Raw genomic sequence first — 23454 nt, forward strand, 5'->3', positions numbered from 1 at the left:
GAGAGAGTTAGCATGGACTCGCGGTACCAAATGGACCTTTTTGAAGGTAACTTTGTTACATTTAACCCACGTTGGTGCAGCTGTTCAACAAAACTAACAGCTTCTTGAACAAATATTTGTGACTTGACCAATGGGAAAAGTGTTCCTCATTTCCCCACAACAAATTGAGCCAATCAGCTTGGAGTCCCTTCTAACTGTGAACTATAACTTGTATCTAAACAGGGTGTCCTGGAACACCTGGTGCTCTGACCCCTTCCTGACCTTAACACCAGTTTTGTTTTACTTAAATCTACATTACAGTATTTGGAACTTAAAAAGACAGGCAACTGAAGACTGTTCATCGTTAAGCTTACATACAGTACAATTTGGTAATATAAGCCTTATTAATTACACAAATGTGTCATTGAGGTGAAGTCTAACAGTTAACACTGATAAAGAGGCTGACTCCAGTTATTTTGCAGGTAATCCCCACTCTTTTTAGCAACTACAACGTACTGACATCACCAAACCAGGACAAGTAGAACTTTCATACTCCTTAACCTTGTGTCAATCCTCAGTACAAGGTGAATCTGGGTAACATTTTCACCAATCTGATCCACATGCTGATGAGGTGCAGCCACTGTCTAAAACAGCACAGTTGAATGAGTCTGTCACTAACACACTCATCACTGGACCAAAGCTCCTTGTGACTAGTACAATTCCTTCAGAGTCATTATCATCATCATCTTCAGCCTCAGAATTCTCTGTATCATGTGTCACTTCGAAGACCCTGATTTTCCACTTTGGGCAGTTCATCACATAATGATACTTTGAGTCAGACCTGAAACACCGGTTAACTATTCCCTGGTCATTCCTGGGGTTCATTCACCTATTAATGCTGTTCCAATCCTGTCTTTTGTTGTGATATCTAGATTGCTAAAGATGCTTTCAACCACATTTGAAACCTGTCAAAGGCCAACTATTCTTCATACGTATCCAATAGATCATCTTTCTTGCAAATCTCATCAATGAACCCGAATAGAAAGATCCAAACCTTCATCAGTATCCAACTGACAGGCATCCAGCTCACTAAATACTTTGCTTCTGATTTTACTTTTGTTGGGAGGTGACGATGCCAAGACCAGACCTTGTTTCCTCCTCGGTAGGGACGTAACCCGTGTCCACATCTCCACTTCATTCTTCCACTGGTCGTGTGGCTCAGACTCCGAGAACATCAGCGGGTAATCAGACCCTGACAATTTCCACTTGCTTTCAGCCATTTCTCACAAAAGCTACTCAGGTTGTAAGTTTCTGTGTGAAGTTTTATTTTCCTTTAGTTTCCAACCTTCACCATTCGACAAGCATTCTCTGTTACCATGTTATAATCCTAACAGCCGAATGGTGAAGGAAGAAACCGGAGCCAATCGTTACTTGGTATAGATTTATTCACTGAGTGAAACATTACGGGTATAAAGCTCCTGACTCCACTCCACTCTATGTCAGTAAGGATCGCTTTATATATGCTCAAGTAACTATCCAATCCATGATGTTCACCTGTATATACTTAACCTCAATTGACATAATCGACAATCACAGTCAGAGCATCTAAAAGGTCTCTAATCAGTGTGACTGTCATGGTGTGTCAGCAGCTCGGATGAACAAGTGAATCGCTTCCCACACTCAGAGCCTGTGAACGGCCTCTCCCTCGTGTGAACTCGCTGGTGTCTCAGCCGGGTGGATGTATCACTGAATCCCTTCCCGCACTCAGAGCAGGTGAATGGCTTCTCCCCGGTGTGAACTCGTTGGTGTACCAGCAGATGGGATGACCGAGTGAATCCCTTCCCACACTCAGAGCAGGTGAACGGCCTCTCCCCGGTGTGAATTCGCTGGTGTTTCTGCAGGTCGGATGACCGGGTGAATCCCTTCCCACACTCAGAACAGATGAACGGCCTCTCCCCGGTGTGAACTCGCTGGTGTGTCTGCAGGGTGGATGACCGAGGGAATCCCTTCCCACACACGTAACAGATGAATGGCCTCTCCCCAGTGTGAACCCGCTGGTGTGCCAGCAGGTCGCAAGACCGAGTGAATCTCTTCCCACATTCAGAACAGACGAGCCAATCCCCGGTGTGAACTCGCTGGTGTGACAGCAGGTAGAATGACCGAGTGAATCCCTTCCCACACTCAGAGCAGGTGAACGGCCTCTCCCCGCTGTGAATTCGCTTGTGCATCAGCAAGGGGGATGAATCACTGAATCCCTTCCCACACTCCGAGCAGGTGAACGGCCTCTCCCCAGTGTGAACTCGCTGGTGTCTCTGCAAGTGGGATGAATTAGTGAATCTCTTCCCACATTCAGAACAGGTGAACGGTCTCTCCCCAGTGTGAACTCGCTGGTGTGATTGCAGGCTGGATAACTGACTAAATCCCTTCCCACACTCAGGGCAGGTGAACGGTGTCTCCCCAGTGTGAACGCGCTGGTGTGTCTGCAGGTGAGATGACTGAGTGAATCCCTTCCCACACTCAGAACAGGTGAATGGCCTCTCCCCGGTATGACTGCGCCAATGAGTTTCCAACGCAGATGGGGATCTGAATCCCTTCCCACAGTCCCCACATTTCCATGGTTTCTCCATGGTGCGCGTGTCCTTGTGTCTCTCCAGGTTCTACGATCAGCTGAAGCCTCGCATTCACACAGAACACGTGTATGGTCTCTCGCCGCTGTGAATGGTGATGTTTTTTTCAAGCTCTGGAACTGGTTAAAGCTTTTTCCACAGTCAGTGCACTGGAACACTCTCAATCAGGTGTGTGTGTCTCATGCTTTTGCAGTCACACTGATGTTTAAAACCTTTTGAAGAAAACAGAACAGACAAACATTTCTCCTATATTCAAAGGCTGATCATATTCAGGTCCCGATGAGTCGAGTGAGTCTGTCAGATCTTGACGTGATGTTTGGTTTGAGATTTCTGTCAGCAAATTCTCCCCTTCTAATATCCTGCTAAAGGAGTTTACAAACATTATTGTCAGTACAGGATAGAAATTCAGAACAGACAATTCTAATTTCTATGGAACATTCTTTCCTCTCTCATTCCCCAAAAGCAGGTAATCTCCATCCCACACACGCACTCCATTCTCACTCTGCTGCATCTAAGATACACCCAACATTACTGCACCAAAAATGTGTGTAAGACACAGGACTCTATTACATGATTAGAGATACATGGTGCTGTGGGGAAGAACTTTATTTCAACTGCCAGTGGTGATGACCTGGAAGCCACTGCCTATGAGGGTGGTGGTTCTATACTCGATGGAGTTTAGAAGGATGACGGGGGATCTGATTGAAACATACAGAATACTGAAAGGCCTGGATAGAGTGGACGTGGGGAAGATGTTTCCATTAGTAGGAGAGACTAAGACCCGAGGGCACAGCCTCAGAGTAAAGGGAAGACCTTTTAGAACAGAGATGAGGAGAAACTTCTTTAGTCAGAGAGTGGTGAATCTATGGAATTCATTGCCACGGAAGGCTGTGGAGGCCAGGTCATTGAATGTATTTAAGACCGAGATAGATAGGTTCTTGATTGGTAAGGGGATCAAAGGTTACGGGGAGAAGGCAGGAGAATGGGGTTGAGAAACTTATCAGCCATGATTGAATGGCGGAGCAGACTCGATGGGCCGAATGGCCTAATTTCTGCTCCTATGTCTTATGGTCTTATGGTTCTAGAGACGATCAATAATTTCAAAATGAAATCGAATTGACACTTGAAGAAAATGAACATGCAGGGGAACGGGGATGTAGAAGGGGGAATGGGATTGACTGGATCGCTCAACAGAGAGTTGGTATGGATTCGAGTTGTCAAATGGACCCCTCTGTGTCAGAATTACTCCATCATTGGAAATATATTAAGTAGCTACAGTACTGTCCTCCAAGACTAGAAGGATAACAAATGAACTTTATTACAAAACTATCAATAATATATCTAAAGTGTCCCACATTACAAAAGTATAATAATTGAAATTATCAAAAGAAGTTAGGTGTAGAAATGTACTTGAAATGCTAATGAGTAAACATCGATGGGATCTTAAAATGTAAGGTGTGAAGGGAATTTGCATTTATATAAAAGTGACGGGGTTGTTTGGATTTCAACGGCTGTTAGTTTTTTTGCAACCAGCCAGATAAGCAAGGCTAAGCAGTGTGTTCATTTTTCCCAAAGGTTACTGACAATATTGGCAACATGAAAGATTGTTATAGTATGGGAAAGGTAAAGTTCCAAAGACCTATGGAACAATGGAATTTACATATTAAAGAGACAAACATATATGAAGGGTAATGAAAGGCTATGTTGGGGGGCCATGTAAGATCTAACAGGAGTGTGTGCAACAGCCTTCAGGAAGCCTTCACCCATTTGTGCATAAGTCAACTGTGTCCTGTAACTAAAGTTGGAGACAAGCTTTTGGAATTCCACTGTCAAGTGTGTACTGTGGTAACTTGCTGACTTGTTTTTTAAATTTAAATTCTATTTTGGATTGTTACCTTAAAGGGGGTGTGTAATTTAGCGTCAGGTTAATTAGGAATTTTAGGATATGTTAAAATATTAAATAATTGTAGTCATATGTATTTGCTTGAAATCTTTTCTTTTGTTAATAAATATTTTAATTTCATGTTTAAAATCTCTAAAGGTCTTAGTGGACTCCTTGTTTCTGAATTCAGTGCACACATCTTCTCCTAATAAATGCAAATGCAAAACTATTGTGATAGCGTGGCCAAGTTTCCCTTGTGGATTTGGTCCACCTGGCACACATCATCTCCCACATCATAACACCCCAATCACAGCATTAGACATATCTTTGTCCTCTCAGACTGTATTGTCCAAGGGGCAGAACTCTTATGAAATAAAATAAGGGACACTTAAGCCGTTGGGGAAGCATGGGTGGGGGTGAGATGCTGGTGACTGTGAGAGCAGGTTGGGGGGGTTTGGGCTTCAATATGAGAGGGGCTGGGGAGGAGGGGTCTTGAAACAATAATAGTGGGAGCGGTGGGGTTTAATATCAACTAAAACTAACAACGTTTCTTGTTCAGTCACAACATCATCATCCATCTGCTGGAAAACTCACTCACTTGCCATCCCACTCGAATCACTCAAACTCACCCTGGAGACTCTGGAACAGTTTCCCACCGGCTGTCCTAAAAACACAGGCAAAAAGACAAAATAAGGAGGAATCCCTTAAAATACAAGACAGTTAATCACCCTGAAATTGACCCCTTAAATGTCAGCCATGTCCTGGGGAAACCACCCCTTTAATTGTGAACATTAGGAAAGAGACCATCCTTTTAGCCAGACAAATAAATGTGTCAAGCTGAGGGAGCAAAGGATGTCAATGTCTTTAAGAGAGAGAGAGAGAGAGACCTGGGCCAACCTTTCCAGAGTCTGCACCCTCCCTGGATTCACTTCCTTTCCCTTCAGTTCCTGCAAGTCAACAATTTCCCCCCAGAATGAGAAAAGAAATGGAAAGGGGGAGAAAAGAAAATGTTTTACCCACAGATGTTGGACACAGGAGGAAGTTTTAGTCTGAGAAGCTCAATCTTCGTTCACACAAAGCCCGCGCTCTGATTGGCTGGAGGATCGGAGTCCTTCCGGTCCTCCAATTCTCCCCATTGGTCAATCCCTCAGCATGATGGGTAGGTGGCGGGCTCTCTCCGCACATGCGCAGCTTTCCCTCGCCCGAGTTCTCCGAGCGGCTTCTCGCTCTGGTCGGAGCCGTCAGCCGGTTGCCTGGAAACCTTGGCTCGAGGAGTTGGAGGGGGAGGGGGAACAATGGGTGGGGGCGGGGCTCCCGTATCCGCGCGCCTGTCCTGTCCTGTCGACTTGACCCGAGGATGTTACCTCGGAGCAGAGTGATTCCTATTGGTTGATTCAGGCAGGGTTCCATTGTGGACGTCACAATGCGGAAGTTGGACAATGAGCTTCAGACTAAAACTTCCTCCTCTGGGCAACATCTGTGAGGAAATCAATGTTTCCCCCTTTCCATTTCTTTTCTCATTCTGGGGGGAAATTGTTGACTTGCAGGAACTGAAGGGAAAGGAAGTGAATCCAGGGAGGGTGCAGACTCTGGAAAGGTTGGCCCAGGTCTCTCTCTCTCTCTCTCTTAAAGACATTGACATCCTTTGCTCCCTCAGCTTGACACATTTATTTGTCTGGCTAAAAGGATGGTCTCTTTCCTAATGTTCACAATTAAAGGGGTGGTTTCCCCTGGAGATGGCTGACATTTAAGGGAACAGTAAATGAATATAAGATGGGGATATGTCTAGTTGTTGTTTGATACCTTGTCCATATACCATTTAAGGCTTTATAAACTTAATTTATTCTTAATTGTTGGCTTATAATGTATTGTAGCTACAGTTATATATTTCCAGTCAGAGCCATTATCGCAGAGTCAGAGTATATTCAGCAGCTCGAGCCCATGCTGAATCATATCCCAGTTTATTTCCTTCAAGGGCCCCATCTAGTTTCATTTTGGAATCATTCATTCTCTCTGCTTCCACCACCCTCATAGGCAGCGAGTTCCAGGCCATAAGCACTTGCTGCAGAATTAAAGTTTCACCTCATCCTCTCTGTATTGCTAATCAGTAAATATACATATATATTTCCATACATAGATATTTAGGTTAGCAGCATGCCTAAGATTTTCAGGTGTCTATGTCCAGGACAGGAAAAAGTGACCATGGATCTGCCGATCAGCATGAATCGGCACCTTCAGGAGAATTGGGAGGTGTGTATTAGATACAGCAGAATGAGAATGGTGGGCAAGTGTATGGGACGGAGATTTATATTTGGGGAGCAAGAGAGCAAAGAATTTCACATATAAACTTGAATTGTCTTTTAATTTCTATCCTGTACTGACAGTGATAATTTTTGTAAATTCCTTCCACAGGGTATTAGAAGGGGAAGATTTGCAGACAGAAATCTCAAATCAAGCTTCAATTCAAGATCTGACAGAGTCATTTGATTAATTGGGTCTTGAATATCACTGGCCCTTTGAACCGAGCAGGAGAAATGTTTGTTCTGTCTGCTTCAAAAGGTTTTAAGCCTCAGTGTGACTGGAAAAGTACCAAGAGAGACGCACCCGAGTGAGTGTTCCAGTGCACTGACTGTGGAAAGAGCTTTAACCAGACACACAGGCTGAAAAACCATTGCCCCATTCACTATGGGGAGAGACTGCATGTGTGCTTTGTGTGTGGATGAAGCTGCCTTTGATCATTGAATATGGAGAGACACAAGGTCACACGCATCATGGAGAAACCGTGGAACCGTGGGAAGGGATTCAAAGCCCCGTCTGAGCTGGAGATTCATCGACGCAGTCACACCGGGGAGAGGCCGTTCACCTGCCCTGAGTGTGGGAAGGGATTCAGTGATTCATCCAACCTGCTGATGCACCAGCGAGTTCACATTGGGGAATGTCCGTACACTTGTTCTGCGTGCGGGAAGGGATTCACTCGGTTATCCAATTTGCAGACACACCAGCGAATTCACAACGGGGAGCGACCATTCACCTGCCCTGAGTGTGGGAAGGCATTCGTTCTGTTATCCCATTTGCAGACACACCAGCGAGTTCACACCGGGGAGAGACCATTCATCTGTTCTGAGTGTAAGAAGGGATTTACTAATTCATCCAATCTGCAGAAACACAAACGAGTTCACACCGGGGAGAGGCCATTCAGCTGCTCTGAGTGTGGCAAGGCATTTAATCAGTTATCCCACCTGCTGACACACCAGCCAGTTCACAATGGCGAGAGACCATTCACTTGCTCTGAGTGTGGAAAGGGATTCGTTCAGTTATCCAAGCTGCTGATACACCAGCGGGTTCACAGTGGAGAGAGGCCATTCACCTGCTCTGTGTGTGGGAAAGGATTCACACAGTCATCCACCCTGCTTTCTCACCAGCGAGTTCACAGTGGGGAGAAGCCGTTCATCTGTTGTGTGTGTGGGAAGGGATTCAGAGATACATCCAGCCTGCTGATACACCAGCGAGTTCACACCGGGGAGAAGCCTTTCACGTGTTCCACATGTGGGAAGGGATTCACTCAGTCATCCAGCCTGCTGACACACCAGCGAGTTCATACCGGGGAGAGGCCATTCATCTGTTCTGTGTGTGGGAAGGGATTCACTCAGTCATCCAACCTGCTGACACATCAACGAGTTCACAAGTGATTGCAGACTTGGATTCTGCTGTTATTGCTGCTGTTAATCACATCCAGGACTGAACCATGTTCATTCTGACACTTGGTGAAGTGGGAGAGTCGGTGGGTTTCTTTCTGCTGGACTAGCCGGTCTCACGACTTTGATTCCAGTGGCTGATGCTCTTTGAGCCTGGGAGTGCACATTTCCACTGAAATGATCCACAAAAGCTGGTGAAGTACATTTATTTTATCCTGGATAGTAAATAGTGTTTTTCCAACCATTACAGGTAGATCTAAAATAAATACATTTGTCTCATTTCTATTGAGTTGACAGTACAGGGTCAGGCCAGTCAAATTGGTCTCTGTCAGTATTTATGCTCCACATGAGCCTCCACCCACCCCTCTTCATCTCCCCCCATCAGCATATCCTTCTATTCCTTTCTCCCTCATGTATGTATCTAGCTTCCCCTTAAATGTATTCATGCTACTCACCTCAACCACTTGCTGTGGTATTGAGTTCCACATTCTCACCACTCGCTGGGTAAAGAGGTTTCTCATGAAATCCCTATTGGATTATTGATCCCCTTCATCATCTTAAAGACTTCCATCAGGTCACCCTTCAGTCTTCTCTTTTCTAGAGCAAAGCAGCCCCACCCTTTCCTGAGAGTTAAATGCTCTCAGTTCTAGTTTTATTCTAGTGAATCTTTGTTGCCCCTTCTCCAGTGCCTCTATTTCCTTTTTCTAAATTGAAATCACTAATGTTGCTAGTACTCCCAGTGTTATCTAACCATGATTCAAAATATGTTGAACATAACCTCCCTGCTTTTCAATTCTATCCCTCTAGAATGGAACCCTATATCTGGGCCCCACACTTTAGGAAAGATGTGACGTTCTTAGAGAGGGAGCAGAGGAGATTGATGAGAATGGCACCAGGGATGAGGGACCTCAGTCAGTTGGAGAGACTGAAGCAGCTGAAATTTCTGTCTTTGGATCATGGAGTTATTAGGACACACAAGGAGGCCATTCAGCCCAACAGGTCCATATTTCCCTCAAATGCCCATCCAATTGGCTTTTGACATTGTTCATCTTCTCTGCTTCCACCCCCCTCATAGGCTGCAAGTTACAGGTCATTACCACTCGCTATGTGAAAATATTCCTCCTCACATCCCCCCTGCATCTCCTGCCCAAAACCTTAAATCTGTGTCCCCCTCATCCTTTTATCATCAGCAAATGGGAACAGCTTTTCTTTGTCCACCTTATCTAAACCTGTCATAATCTTGTACACCTCTATCAAATCTCCCCTCAACTTCCCAGATTCAAGGAAAACAACCCCAGCCTGACGTCTACAATAAATAAAACAATATCTTAATGCCTGAAATCAATTGGGAATGTTTGATTTCTGTTTTAAAGATATGATGAATATATTGTCTTGGACAGTAAAGGAATTGGAGTAACTCACCCGGGTGATCAGTGGAATGTATCAATCTGGTATCCACCTAAATCCTAGTGAAAGCCAGGGAGGTGTAGACGAGATGAATAAGTTGATAGATTTCTCTGGAAGATATTTCTATCATTTGTCTCTGAAACTTTTTTTAAGGAACATCACATTTGAAAACCGGAAGGTGAAAAAGGGGCCAAACTTCAGCAGAAATCTGGCAGAGCCTGAGAACAGACGACTTGCTATGTGGGAACAGGGAGATGAACAGCTCCCAGAGGACAGAGAAAACAAGAGTGCCTTGAATCCTAGACGACACCTGGGTGTCAAGGCCACCATGTTTTCACTGCTTGACATGAGAATGTTGACTCCCTGTACCGGGGACGGAGCGTGGGAAGCCAATTGTTTGAGAGTTTGACGTGGCTTGGGCAGGTACAGATGGTTCAATGACAGGTTTTGTAATTGGTCCGTTCAAATGTTAGCTCAGCAATGATTGGGTTAAATCAGTCTCCATAGACTTTGTGATGTAAAAAAGTATCAGATGGGATTCCCCGAGCACAGAGATTTGTAGAGGTTTTACATATTGCATTGACTGGTGCCATGGCATCTGGAGCAGACCAGGGAGCATTTACATGGAGATGGTGCTTCTACCCAGAGTGTAATGGTAATGTTGCTGCACTTTGATACTACTGCTCAGACATGAGCATGTGTCAGGTCTTATTTATACTGAATAAAATCTAACCGCTGTCACCAATAAGGGTTATCACTGTGAATCATTTCAGAGTTTGGGAAAAGGGGATAAAAGGTTAATTGACTCCCTGAACCCCATTTCCTAACATCGCTGTGTCAAAAATAAAATCTCATCTCCCCCTCTGGCTCCTTTGCCAATTACCTTAGAGGGACTCACTTTCTGTTAAAGAGCCTGCCAAACCCTCTCACCCACTTTCCCTAAAGTGCAGATATCTAATCATGAAAAGCCCAGACAAATCAAATATTTTTACTGATAAAAGTTTATTAATGAAATTGAACATGGCTAAAAAAACCGGAAAATTACTTGAGGATCAAAGACAACCAGAGTAAAAGGATGTGCACAATGTTCTGGACCCAAATGGTTTCTCCTCGGCTCCTCTGTACCCTGTTCCCGTGACTCCCCGCTTTGGACACAGCGGCACTAACTCCGGGGGTCAGGTCACCATCAGTCCCGGTCACCCCTTCCCGTGCCCTGATTGGTTGGAGGCCCATTTCCCAGTCAGTCCTCCAGCACCTTCCTGTCTCTCTATCAGTGCGACGTCCATGGCAGTTTCCCAACTGGGGCGCAGGCCCTGTTATTCTCAGCTAAATTCAGCCCTCAGCTCCATCGCCTGGTTGTCATTGACACGAGCAATAGAGAGACAGAAAGGTGCTGGAGGCTCATATGGGAACTCAAAACATGTGGCTCTGAAACTCTTCAACATTTGTCTATCAAATGCTTGTTATTTAAACTGGGGTTTTTATCATGAGATTCAAGCACTGGAGGCATAGGGTGGGGGATTTTAAACGATAACTTTCCCCTTCTAGCATTATATTATGTATTGTGTCAGCCGTGGCTCAGTGGGTCACACTCTGATCTCTGGATCAGAAGGTTGATGGTTCAAGTTCCAGTCCCGGGACCCGAGGACAAAAATCACATTCAACATTTTGAGTGCCAGCACTAAGGGAGTGCAGCACTGTCAGAGCTGCTGTCTTTGGACCCAAGGGCCCTGTCTGCTGCTTCAGGTGGACTTTGAACTTTCCGCAGCCACCAATTTTTAGAAGAGCAGGGGAGTTATCCCCAGTCTGATTTTATACAATCCCTTATTCATACAGTTTCAAATGTTGAGGCTGATCAGAGCTTGAAGGTCTCTCTTGCCGGTACATTTATCATCATTGCACATTCTTTACAAACACAGCAATTAAGGTTTTACATTTTTACAGAAAATGAAATTCAGTCTTTTACTATAATTACTGATTAATTATTGTAACTCGGTTAAGGCTCACTACTTATTCAATCATCTATTACCGACTGGTAGCTAATTAATACAGTAATTTTCAATTAATACATTTGGTTAATACAAGGTACATTGGTTCAAAAAGACAGCTTGTGGAAGACAATAGCTTTCTTTCTTACTGATTTTGATTGTATTGAAAAATGAGCTTTATTCTTGAGCTGGACTTTGGCAGAATATGAAGTCCTGTAGCTTATCAAAATTAGAAAAGAATGTCTTTGTTTAAACAATTACTGCTAGCTCTGCAGTGTCGAGAAACATTTAGATTTATACAGTGTTCATTTTAAAAATAAAGATCCAGCCTTTACAAAGTAATTATCTATTATATTGCAAGGTTCATAACTGAATAATCATTTCTTTCATGACTGCCTTTCGATATGAAATCAATATATAGTTAATAAAGTTACAGAATGTGAAATGGCTGCAGCAAGCCACATGTTAGGGTTTAAAATGGCTTCCTTGACCTTGTTACTCATAACAGTGAATATGGTATGAAAGTGATTGAATTTTAAAAGTAAATTTGATTACCCAGGCCTACGTACAGTTTCCTACATTACAACAGTGACTGTACTTCAAATGTACTTTGTTGACTGTAAAACATTTTAGGAGGTCCTGTGGTCATGAGAGGTGCTATAGAAATGCAATTTATTTCTAATTGTCCGCATACTTGGATATTTAAACTCAGCCCCTTCATCAAAATCATTGATAAGGATTGAGCTTTAATTTTGTGTAATAACCATGCCTTTGACACCATTTTGAATACTCTGTGAAAATCAAAACACAGTATGTCTTGAATTACTTGAATGAAAACACAGCGAGTTGTTGTGATGTGGAATGCACTGCCTGAAAATGGTGTGAGGAGCAGATTCGAATTTATCTTTGAAAAGGGAACAGGACAGATCCTTGAAAGGAAAACAAAACTATGGGACAATGGGATGAATTGCATAGCTCTTTCAAAGAGCCAGCATAGGTACAATGGGCCAAATAGCCTCCTTCTGTGCTCTATGAGCCTCGTGTGCAGTTAAAGTGAGTGGTAATGACCTGGAACCCACTTCCTATGAATGTGGTAGAAGCGAGATGATGGAATGTTTTTGAAACGAGATTGGATGGGCACTTGAGAGAAATAAACCTCCAGGGATACGGGGATAGAACGGGGCAATGGGACTGACTGGTTTGCTCTACAGGGAGCCGGCATGGACTCAATGGGCTGAATGGCCCCATTCCCTACCCTAATGACTCTATGATCTACAGAGAGAAATTTCAGTTGCTCCAGCCTCTCCATTGACTAAACCCCTCATTCCTGGTGCCATTCTCATAAATCCTCTCTCCAGTCTCTCTGAGAACTTCACATCTTTCTTAAGCGTGGGGCCCAGATATAGGGTTCCATTCTAGAGGGATAGATAGATAGAATTGAAAAGCAGGGAGTTTATGTTCAACTTGCTCCGAACCATGATTAGCCTACGCTGGGAGTACTGTCAACATTTGTGATCTCCATTTAGAAAGAGGAAATAGAGGCACTGGAGAAGGGGCAACAAGGATTCACAAGAATAACATCAGAACTGAGAGCATTTAACCCTTAGGAAAGGCTGGGCTGCTTGAATACATTTAAGGGGAAGTTAGATACACACATGAGGGAGAAAGGAATAGACAAATTTGCTGATGGGGGTGGGGGAGATGAAGAGGGGTGGGTGGAGTTTCACGTGGAGCAGAAGTACTGACATAGACCAACTGAGCTGACTGGCCTGGCCCTGTGCTGTAGACTCAATGGAACAGAGACAAATGTATTTATTTTAGATCTGCCTGTAGTGGTAGAAACTCGCTGGTGTCTCAGCCGGGTGCATGAATGGCTGAATCCCTTCCCAACCTCAGATCAGGTGAACAGTCTTTCCTCAGTGTGAATTCGATGATCAGTTGCAGCCTCATCCATGGGTAATCAGACCCTGACAATTCCCACTTGCTTTCAGCCATTTTTCACAAAAGCTACTCGGATTGTAAGCTCCTGTCTGAAATTTTACTTTCCTATAAATTTCAAACTTCAGTATTAGACCAGCTTTCTCTGTTACCATGTTCTAATCCTGACAGCCTTAGTGTGGAGTCAATCATTATTTTGGTATAGATTTATTCACAGAGTGAAACATTACAGGAATATTCCTCCTGACTCCACACTATGTCAGTAAGTCTCTATTCATGTGTACTCATGTAAATATCCTATCAATATCTACTTAACCTGGATATATACAGTTAACACCCACAATCAGAATATCTAAAAAATCTCTAATCGGTGTAACTGCCATGGTGTCTCAGCAGCTCCGATGAACATGTGAATCCCTTCCCACACACAGAGCAGGTGAATGGCCTCTCCCCAGTGTGAACTTGCTGGTCTGTCTGCAGGTGCACTGAGTGAGTAAATCCCTTCCCACACTCAGAGCAGGTGAATGGCTTCTCCCCGGTGTGAACTCGCTGGTGTTTCTGCAGGTTGGATGAATCAATGAATCCCTTCCCACACATGGAGCAGGTGTATGGCTTCTCTGCGCTGTGAACTCGTTGGTGTAGCTTCAGGTTGGATGACTTAATAAATCCCTTCCCACACACAAAGCAGGTGAACGGCCTCTCCCCGGTGTGTATGCGTCGATGAGTTTCCAGATCTGACGGGGCTTTGAATCCCATCCCACAGTCCCTATATTTCCACCGTTTTTCCATGGTGGGTGCCCTTGTAACTAATGAGGTTTGAATATCAGTCGAAGCCTCATCCACACACAGAACACGCTTACAGTCTCTCCCTGCTGTGAATGGTGCAATTTATTTTGGGCTGTGTAACTGATTAAAGCTCTTTCCGCAGTTAGTGCGCTGGAACCCACACTCAGATGTCTGTATCTCGATGCTTTTCCAGTCACACTGATGTTTAAAATCTTTTGATGCGGACAGAACAGGGAAACATTACTCCTTCTATATTCAAAGACCAATGATATTCAGGTCCTGATGAATTGAGTGACTTGTCAGATCCTGACGTGATGTTTGGTTTGAGATTTCTGTCTGTAAATTCTCCTCTTCTAATATCCTGTAAAAGGAGTTTACAAAATTCAGTGCAGGGTAGAAATTCAGAACAGACAATTTGAGTTTTTCTGGAACATTATTTTCTTTCTCAATCCCCAAAAGTTGTAAATCTCCATCCCACACACTCTCCCTCTGTTCTCACTCTGTGTACCTGATATTCACCCTCCCAATTGTCCTGAGGGTGCCGGTTTATGCTGATCGACAGATCCATGCTCAGCACTTGCTGTTCTGTACACAGAGACCCTAAAATCTTCATGCAGGCTGCTCGCCATATATCTGTCTATGTTACTGGACTAAAATTGTGTGCAATACTCAGTAATGTCAGACTTATCAGAGATATGGTGGTGGGGGGAGTGAGGGAGAATTTTATTCAGGGAGCGAGTGGACATGACCGACAACAACACGAGGCCTAGAAATTCAGAACAGACAATTCTAGTTGCTTTGATCCCTGTGACTTGAAATATAGAAGGTATATATCTATATATATATGTGTGTGTGTATATATGTATATATATATCTTTGTGTGTGTGTGTATATATATGTGTGTGCGTGTATATATATATACATATATATGTGTATGTGTATATATATGTGTGTGTATAAATGTATATATATATCTTTGTGTGGGTGTATATGTGTATATATGTGTGTGTATATATATATGTGTGTGCGTGTGTAGATATATACATATATATGTGTGTGTATATATACGTGTGTGTGTATATATATATATATATGTGACATCCCTACAATGCTATGGGACCAGTAATATTATCTCATGAAGTTTAGGACAGACCCAGAAATAATTTGGGCTCCGCGACCTCGTCTGGTCGAACAGGGATTGACCAATGGAGAGAGATGAGAGACCGCAGGCCAGGCGCGCGGACACGGGAGCCCCGCCCCGACCCATTGTTCCCCCTCCCCCTCCTCGAGCCAAGGTTTCCAGGCAACCGGCTGACGGGTATAAAAACAAAAAGCTAAAAGCTACTGCGGATGCTGGAAATCCAAAACAAAAACAGAATTACCTGGAAAAACTCAGCAGGTCTGGCAGCATCGGCGGAGAAGAAATCAGTTGACGTTTCGAGTCCTCATGACCCTTCAACAGAACTGAAGTAAGACAGTTCTGTTGAAGGGTCATGAGGACTCGAAACGTCAACTGATTTCTTCTCCGCCGATGCTGCCAGACCTGCTGAGTTTTTCCAGGTAATTCTGCGCATGTGCGGGGGAGAAGGGAGAGCCTGTGCGGGGGAGAAGGGAGAAGGGAGAGCCCGCCCTACCCGTCACTCTGAGGGATTGTCTAATGGGAAGACCTGGAGGACCGGTAGGACACTGGTCCTCCAGCCAATCAGAGCGCGGGCTTTCTGTGAATGAAGACTGAGCTTCACACAGACTAAAATTTCCTCCTGTGTCCAACATCTGTGAGTAAAACACTTTCTTTTCTCCCCTTTTCCATTTCTTTTCTCATTCTGGGGGGAAATTGTTGACTTGCAGGAACTGAAGGGAAAGGAAGTGAATCCAGGGAGGGTGCAGACTCTGGAAAGGTTGGCCCAGGTCTCTCTCTCTCTCTCTCTCTTAAAGACATTGACATCCTTTGCTCCCTCAGCTTGACACATTTATTTGTCTGGCTGAAAGGATGGTCTCTTTCCGAATGTTCACAATTAAATGGGTGGTTTCCCCAGGAGATGGCTGACATTTAAGGGGACAGTAAATTAATATAGAACAGAGATATGTCCAGTGTTGTTATCTGGTACATATTAGATATGTTATTTATGGCTGTCTAGTTATCTATATTTATTTTATTTCTAGCCTAGCAATATATGAGGTAGGCAAATACATATGCAATATATTTTTATGGTTCTCCAATATAGTACATTTATTATTATTTCTGGTGAAGAGTCATATGAACTCGAAACGTTAACTGTATTCCTCTCCGCAGATGCTGTCAGACCTGCTGGGTTTGTCCAGCTATTTTTGTATTTGTTTTTGTTTCAGATTTCCAGCATCCGCAGTATTTTGCTTTTATTATTATTTCTAGTTTTGTAATATATTATTGTAGCTACGTTATATGTTTCCAGTCATAGAGTTATTACGGTACAGGAATCCATTTGGCAACTTGAATCGATGCTGTCTGTAGAGCAATCCAGTCAGTCCCATTCCCCTTCCATACCCCCCCATTCCACTGCAAGTTTATTTTCTTCAAATGCCTAACCAATTTACTTTTGAAATTATTAATCGTCTCTGCTTCCACTACCCTTGTAGATAGTCAGTTCCAGGTCATGACTACTCACTGCCTTAATAAGTTTCTTCCTTACCCCACCCCTGTACCTCCTAATCAAGGAACAGAATGCTGCAGATTATACACATTGTTTAATCCACTAAATATGTAAATATACACTTAGAGCAGCAGCTTGCATGAAGATTTTCAGGTTTCTGTGTCTGGGACAAGAAGTGATGAGCATGGATCTGTTGATCAGGATGAGTCAGCTCCTTCAGGAGAATTGGAAGGGTGTATATTAGGCACAGCAGAGTGAGAATGCAGGGAGTGTGTCTGGGATGACTTTTGGGGAATGACAGAAGAAATAATGTTCCATAGAATCTAGAACAATCGGTTCTGAATTTCTATCCTGCACTGACAATGATGACCTTTGCAAACTCCTTTTACAGGATATTAGAAGGGGAGGATTTGCAGACAGAAATCTCAAACCAAACATCATATCAATCCTTCCAGAGGCATTCGATTCACCAGGACCTGAATATCATTGGCCTTTGAATCTCGAAGGAGAAAGGTTTTTTTGTTCTGTCACCTTCTGAAGTTTTCAAACATCAGTGTGACCGGAAAAAACTTGACACACAAACACCGGAGTGAAAGTGTTCCAGTGCGCTGACTGTGGAAAGAGTTTTCACCAGTTACAGTGTGTGAACGCGGCTCCAACTGATCATAAAACCTGGAGATACACAAGGACACCCGCACCATGGAGAAACGGTGGAAATGTGGGGACTGTGGGAAGGGATTCCGGTCCCCGTCTGAGCTGGAAATTCATCATCGCTATCACACTGGGGAGAGGCCGTTCAGTTGCTCTGAATGTGGGAAGGGATTCACTAATCTGTCCGATCTGCTGGCACACCAGCGAGTTCACACTGGGGAGAGACCATTCACCTGTTTTGAGTGTGGGAAGGGATTCGCTCGATCTTCGCACCTGTTGACACACCAGCAAGCTCACAGCGGAGAATGGCCATTCACCTGCTCTGTGTGTGGGAAGGGATTCACTGATTCATCCAACCTGCTGAGGCATCAGCGAGTTCACATGGGGGTGAAGCCATTCACATGCTCTGAGTGTGGGAAGGGTTTCACTCGGCCATCCTATCTGCGGACACATCAGCAAGTGTACAATGGAGAGTGGCCATTCACCTGCTCCGATTGTGGTAAGGAATTCACTCAGTTAACCCACATGCAGACACACCAGCGAGTTCACACTGGGGAGAGGCCATTCGTCTGCTCTGAGTGTGGAAAGACATTCACTCAGTTAGCCCACCAGCTGAGACACCAGCGAGTTCACAAGTGATTCCAGGGGTTGGATTCTGCTGTTATTGCTGCTGTTAATCACATCCAGGACTGAACCATGTTCATTCTGACACTTGGTGAAGCGGGAGGGTCGGAGAGTTTCTTTCTGCTGGACTGGCCGGTCTCACAACTTTGTTTCCAGTGGGCTGATGCTCTTTGAGCCTGGGATTGCAGATTTCCACTGAAGCGATCCACAAAAGCTGATGAAGGACATTTATTTTATCCTGGACAGTAAATAGTGTTTTTCCTACCACTACAGGTAGATCTAAAATAAATACATTTGTCTCTGTTCCATTGAGTCTACAGCACAGGGCCAGGCCAATTGGCTCAATTGATCTTTGTCAGTATTTATTCTCCACATGTGCCTCCACCCACCTGTCTACATCTCCCCCTATCAGCATATCCTTCTATTCCTTTCTCCCTCATGTATGTATTCAGCTTCCCCTTAAATGTATTCATGCTGTTCACCTCAACCACTCGCTGTGGTCGCGAGTTCCACATTCTCACCATTCACTGGGTAAAGAGGTTTCTCATGAAATCCCTATTGGATTATTGGTCCCCTTCATCATCTTAAAGACTTCCACCAGGTCACCCTTCAGTCTTCTCTTTTCTTGAGAAAAGCAGCCCCAGCCTTTCCTGAGGGTTAAATGCTCTTATTTCTGGTATTATTCACAGATTCACATAATCTTTATGGTGCAGAAGGAAGCCATTTGGCCCATCGAGTCTGCACAGGCTCTCTGAAAGAGCATTCTGCCTAGTTCCACTCCCCTGCCTTATCCCCATTGTTATGATATGGTAGGTGGTATTTGCCAGGTTGACTAAATCCCAAAGAGAAACTTGGCCAAGCTGTTAGAATGATTTTGCAATTTGTATTTATTACAAGAAGGTTCGTGCACTGAAGTCAGAAGTAAAGAGTCCACTACCAGCTTTAGGGATTTTAAAGATTAAATCAAAACATTTATCAACAAAAGAAAAGAAAACTTAAACACACAAGATGACAGTTACACAGTTACATTTAGTCTTATAACAGCTCCCACAAAGATTTCTACTTAACTAGACTCCCAGCTACGCACCTCTTTGAGGCAACTGTCCACATTGATTCTTCACGTATCAAACATCCAGCAATATTACCACAAGCACACACTGTTGCTATCAGGGAGGTATTTCACAGCTTCTTTCTTCCTCTCCCTTGACAATGGAATTTCAAGACTTCTAACACAACCTTGCACTCTGGAACGCAAGCACTTCTTGGGGTGCTAGAGGCTGCTTCTTCACAAGTCTATTTTACACAGTCAAGATCTCACATGGCCACTCCCCATACAGCTTCCCATCCTTCTGTTAGTATATTTCCTCCCTTTTGATCTGTAAATCCCATTGTTTCACCCTTTCTTTGGAAGTTACTTTTGCCAAAATATAAAACTTTTTCATGTCCTTATGTCCAGCACTTTCGGGAAAAAATAAACTTAATAACTTTGCCTTACTTATCTTGCCAGTTGGAAAACATCTCATCCTGTCCCTTTGAAAATCAAACAACCTCTCAACTCATCTCTAAATACAAATTCCATTCACACTGTATCCGCTGGGACTTCATCCTAGCTTACCCATCTCCATTTCAAATACACCTAATCCCTTTGATGATTTAAACCTTGCAGTCTGACTGTCTGCAGTTTAATGAAATCAGTCACACACACAGCCCCCATAAGCCTGCTTTAAAGCATCCCACAGTAAAATTAGGGAAAAAATGATATTTCCTTTACACTGTAACCTTGCACATTCTTTCTTTTCAGATAGCTATCCAATTCCCTTTTGAACACGTCGATTCAACCTGCCTGCACCACCCTCTCAGGAATTTCATTCCAGGGTCCAACCACCCTCTGGGTGAACAAGTTTCTCCTCACATCACGGTTTACTCCTTTTGCTAATTGTTTTGAATCAGTGCCCTCCAGTTCTTGTGTTTTCTTGAGTGGAAACAGTTTCTCACTATTTACCCTGTTCATACCCCTCTGGATCTTGAATATCTCTATCAAGTCTCCTCTCAGTCTTTGTTTCTCCAAGGAACACAGTCCCAACTTCTCCAGTCTATCCTTATAGCTACAGTTCATTATCCCTGGAATCATTCTTGTGAATCTCCTCTGTACTCTCTCCAATGCCTTCACATCCTTCCTCAAGTATGGTGCCCAAAACTGGATACAGTATTCCAGATGAGGCCTTATTCGTGTCTTATAGTGTCTCCTTACTCTTGTACTCAATGCCCCTATTAATAAAGCCTAAGATACGATACGCTTTATCAACTGCTCTCTCAACATGCTCTGCCATCTTCAATGACGTATGTACATATACACCGAGGTCCCTCTGTTCCTGCACCTTCTTTAGAGTTTCCGCCTTTATTTTATACTGTCTCTCCTTATCCTTCCTGTCAAAATAAATAACCTTGCAGTTCTCTGCATTGAACTTCATCTGCCACATCTGCCCAATCCACTAACATGTCTATGTCCTCTTGAAGTTCAAGACAATCCTCTTCACAGTTGACGTTTCCAATCTTCGTATTATCTGCAATTCTTGTGATTCTTTGTTGCACCAGTCAGCCCTATTCTATCCTCATATCTCTGCACGTTTATTTCCCTCGAGTGCCCATCCAATTTCCTTTTGAAACCGTTCACTGTCTCTGCTTCCACGCCCAATCCCCCTGAAAGGCAGAGAGTTCCAGGTCATTAACACTCGCTGTGTAAAAATATCCTTCCTCTCATCCCCCATACATCTCCTGTCCAAGACCTTAAATCTGTGTCCCCCTCGTCTTTGTACCATCAGCTGATGGGAACAGATTTTCTTTCTCCACCTTATCTAAACCTGTCATAATCTTGTACATCTCCATCAAATCTCCCCTCAACCTCCTTTGCTCCAAGGAGAACAACCCCAGCTTCTCCAACCTAACCTTGTGGTTAAAATCCCTCATCCCTGGAACCATTCTGGTAAATCTCCTCTCCACCCTCTCAGGGACCCTCATATCCTTCCTCAAGTGTGGTGACCAGAACTGGACTCAATACTCTAGTTGTGGCCTAACCAGAGCTTTATAAAGGTTCAGCAAAACTTCCCTGCTTTTGTTCTCAATCCGTCTATTTCTGAAGCCCGAGATCCCATGTGCTTTGCTAATTTCTCTCTCACTCTGTCCTGCCAGCTTCAATGATCTCTGCACATGAACCCCCAGGTCTCTCTGTCCCTGCTCACTCTTTAGAACTGTGCCATTAAGTCTATATTTCCTCTCCCAATCCCCTCTGCCAAATCACATCACCCCCCCACTTCTCTGTTTTAAATTCCATCTGCCACTTCAGAGAATGTTAAGGGGAGATTTAAGTGTTAAACTAAACATACAAAGATGATCTTTGATATGTCACCCACAATTGAAGATGATCCCCTCCCTTTAAGTGCACATGAGGCTGATAGAGCACAGAAGGAGGCCGTTCGGCCCATTGTGCTCCTGCTGGCTGCTACGAATATCTCGTTTCATAATTCATATGTTTTTGAAAATAACTTTTAGTTTGGGGATTGGAATTCTTTGAAATGTAGCTGGATGGAAACTCTGGGTTGAGAAACTGTTCAACACAACTCTGATGGAAATGTAAATCAAACAAGCCTGGGCTAATTACAGTTAAAATGTGACCTTTGTTTATTCAGCAAGGTCAGCGTTAATAGTGAGAACACTTAAACAATGGATGATCCATTGTGGATTTTTCTTTTTATTTTCTCACTGAAGTCAGTTTCAGTCAGCAGCCTGCAGGCAGCTTGGTCAGTCAGCAGGAAGTGTGGGACCAGGAGCTGTGAACCAGCTGTGGGACTAGAAGCCCAAGAGGGCCATGAGGAACCTGGGGTGTACCTCATGTTCCTCAGAATTCTCTGTTTCATGTGTCACTTCGAAGACCCTGATTTTCCGCTTTGGGCAAATATCACATAATATTTTGAGTCAGACCTGAAGCATCTGTTAATTGTTCCCTGGTCACTCCTGGGGTTCATTCACCTATTAGTGCTGTTCCAATCCTGTCTCTTGTTGTGATATCCAGACCTGCTAAAGATGCTTTCACCCTCATTCGAAACCTGTTAAAGTCCTATTGTGCTTCATAGGCATTGAATAGATCATCTTTCTTGTAAATCTCATCAATGAACCCGAATAGAAGATCCAAACTTTCATCAGTATCCAACTGACGGGCATCCAGCTCACTAAAGACTTTGCTTCTGATTTTACTTTTGTTGGGAAGTGACGATGCCAAGACCAGACCTTGTTTCCTCCTTGGTAGGGACGTAACCCGTGTCCACGTATCCACTTCATTCTTCCACTGGTCGTGTGGCTCAGACTCCGAGATCATCGGCATGTAATCAGACCCCAACAATTTCCACTTGCTTTCAGCCATTTCTCACAAAAGCTACTCAGATTGTAAGTTTCTGTCTGAAAATGTTATTTTCCTCTAGTTACCAACCTTCACCATTAGACAAGCATTCTCTGTTACCATGTTATAATCCTAACAGCCTGTTGGTGAAAGAAGAAACTGGAGCCAATCTTTACTTGGTATAGATTTATTCACGGAGTGAAACATTACGGGTATATATCTCCTGACTCGACTCCACTCTATGTCAGTAAATGTCTCTATGTGTGCTCATGTAACCGTTCAAATAATGCCCTTTACCTGTGTATATGTAACCTTAATTGATACAGTTAACACCCACAGTCAGAGTATCTAAAAGGTCTCTAATTGGTGTGACTGTCATCGTGTCTCAGCAGCTCGGGTGAACAAGTGAATCCCTTCCCCCACACCGAACAGGTGAATGGCCTCTCACCATTGTGAACTCACTGGTGTGTCTGCAGGTGGGATGACTGAGTGAATCCTTTCCCACACTCAGGGCAGGTAAACAGCTTCTCCCTGGTGTGAACTGGCTGATGTCTCAGTCGATCATATGACATTCTAAAGCCCTTTGCGCATTGAGAGCAGCTGAGCAGTCTGTCCTCAGTGTGAATACCTACCTGATGGTCCACCAGTGCAGAGTTTATAACGCAATTCCCACAGTTGGAACAGTTAGCAGGTTTCTCATTGGTGTGGGTGCCATGTTGTCCCAGCAGACTGGCACACAACAGGGAAATGGCCTCTCCCAGGTATGAATGCATCGGTGTCTCTGCTGGCTGGATAAATGAGTGAATCCCTTCCCACACTCAGAGCCGGTTAATAACCCCTCACTGGTGTGAAAT

At 43.9% G+C, this 23454-nt stretch overlaps 6 protein-coding genes and 1 long non-coding RNA gene across 10 annotated transcripts in view; 4 read left to right on the forward strand and 3 right to left on the reverse strand.

The window, feature by feature from the left end:
- LOC144697287 (uncharacterized) overlaps positions 1-23454 on the reverse strand; it is a 685032-nt gene that overhangs the window by 597907 nt on the left and 63671 nt on the right. The gene's annotated exons all lie outside the window — the stretch shown is intronic.
- LOC144697361 (uncharacterized) overlaps positions 1-23454 on the reverse strand; it is a 392999-nt gene that overhangs the window by 278021 nt on the left and 91524 nt on the right. The window lies entirely within an intron of this gene.
- LOC144697353 (uncharacterized) overlaps positions 1-23454 on the forward strand; it is a 258803-nt gene that overhangs the window by 192047 nt on the left and 43302 nt on the right. The window lies entirely within an intron of this gene.
- LOC144697960 (uncharacterized) overlaps positions 1-23454 on the forward strand; it is a 274230-nt gene that overhangs the window by 130958 nt on the left and 119818 nt on the right. The gene's annotated exons all lie outside the window — the stretch shown is intronic.
- LOC144697288 (uncharacterized) overlaps positions 1-23454 on the forward strand; it is a 211873-nt gene that overhangs the window by 58157 nt on the left and 130262 nt on the right. The gene's annotated exons all lie outside the window — the stretch shown is intronic.
- The window catches only part of LOC144696980 (uncharacterized), a 322849-nt gene that overhangs the window by 12879 nt on the left and 286516 nt on the right, over positions 1-23454 (reverse strand). Inside the window, exon 1 of one of the 4 annotated variants that reach the window (XM_078568715.1) lies at positions 1727-2963. The exons of 1 other annotated variant lie outside the window; for it this stretch is intronic. In XM_078568715.1, the coding sequence (XP_078424841.1) occupies positions 1727-2606 (880 nt within the window). In that variant the 5' untranslated portion in view covers positions 2607-2963. Of the gene's footprint in view, positions 1-1677; positions 2964-23454 lie in introns of those variants that run through there. 2 more of the 4 variants (XM_078568716.1, XM_078568717.1) reach the window with 2 other exon arrangements.
- LOC144698465 (uncharacterized) lies at positions 7233-18222 on the forward strand. The gene is made up of 3 exons (XM_078570408.1): positions 7233-8165; positions 17653-18042; positions 18115-18222. The coding sequence occupies exons 1-3, from the start codon at positions 7233-7235 to the stop codon at positions 18220-18222; spliced, it is 1431 nt and encodes a 476-aa protein (XP_078426534.1).

This window comes from Cetorhinus maximus, chromosome 23 (genome assembly GCF_964194155.1).
Source record: "Cetorhinus maximus chromosome 23, sCetMax3.hap1.1, whole genome shotgun sequence".
In the NCBI taxonomy this organism is placed as follows: Eukaryota; Metazoa; Chordata; class Chondrichthyes; order Lamniformes; family Cetorhinidae; genus Cetorhinus; species Cetorhinus maximus.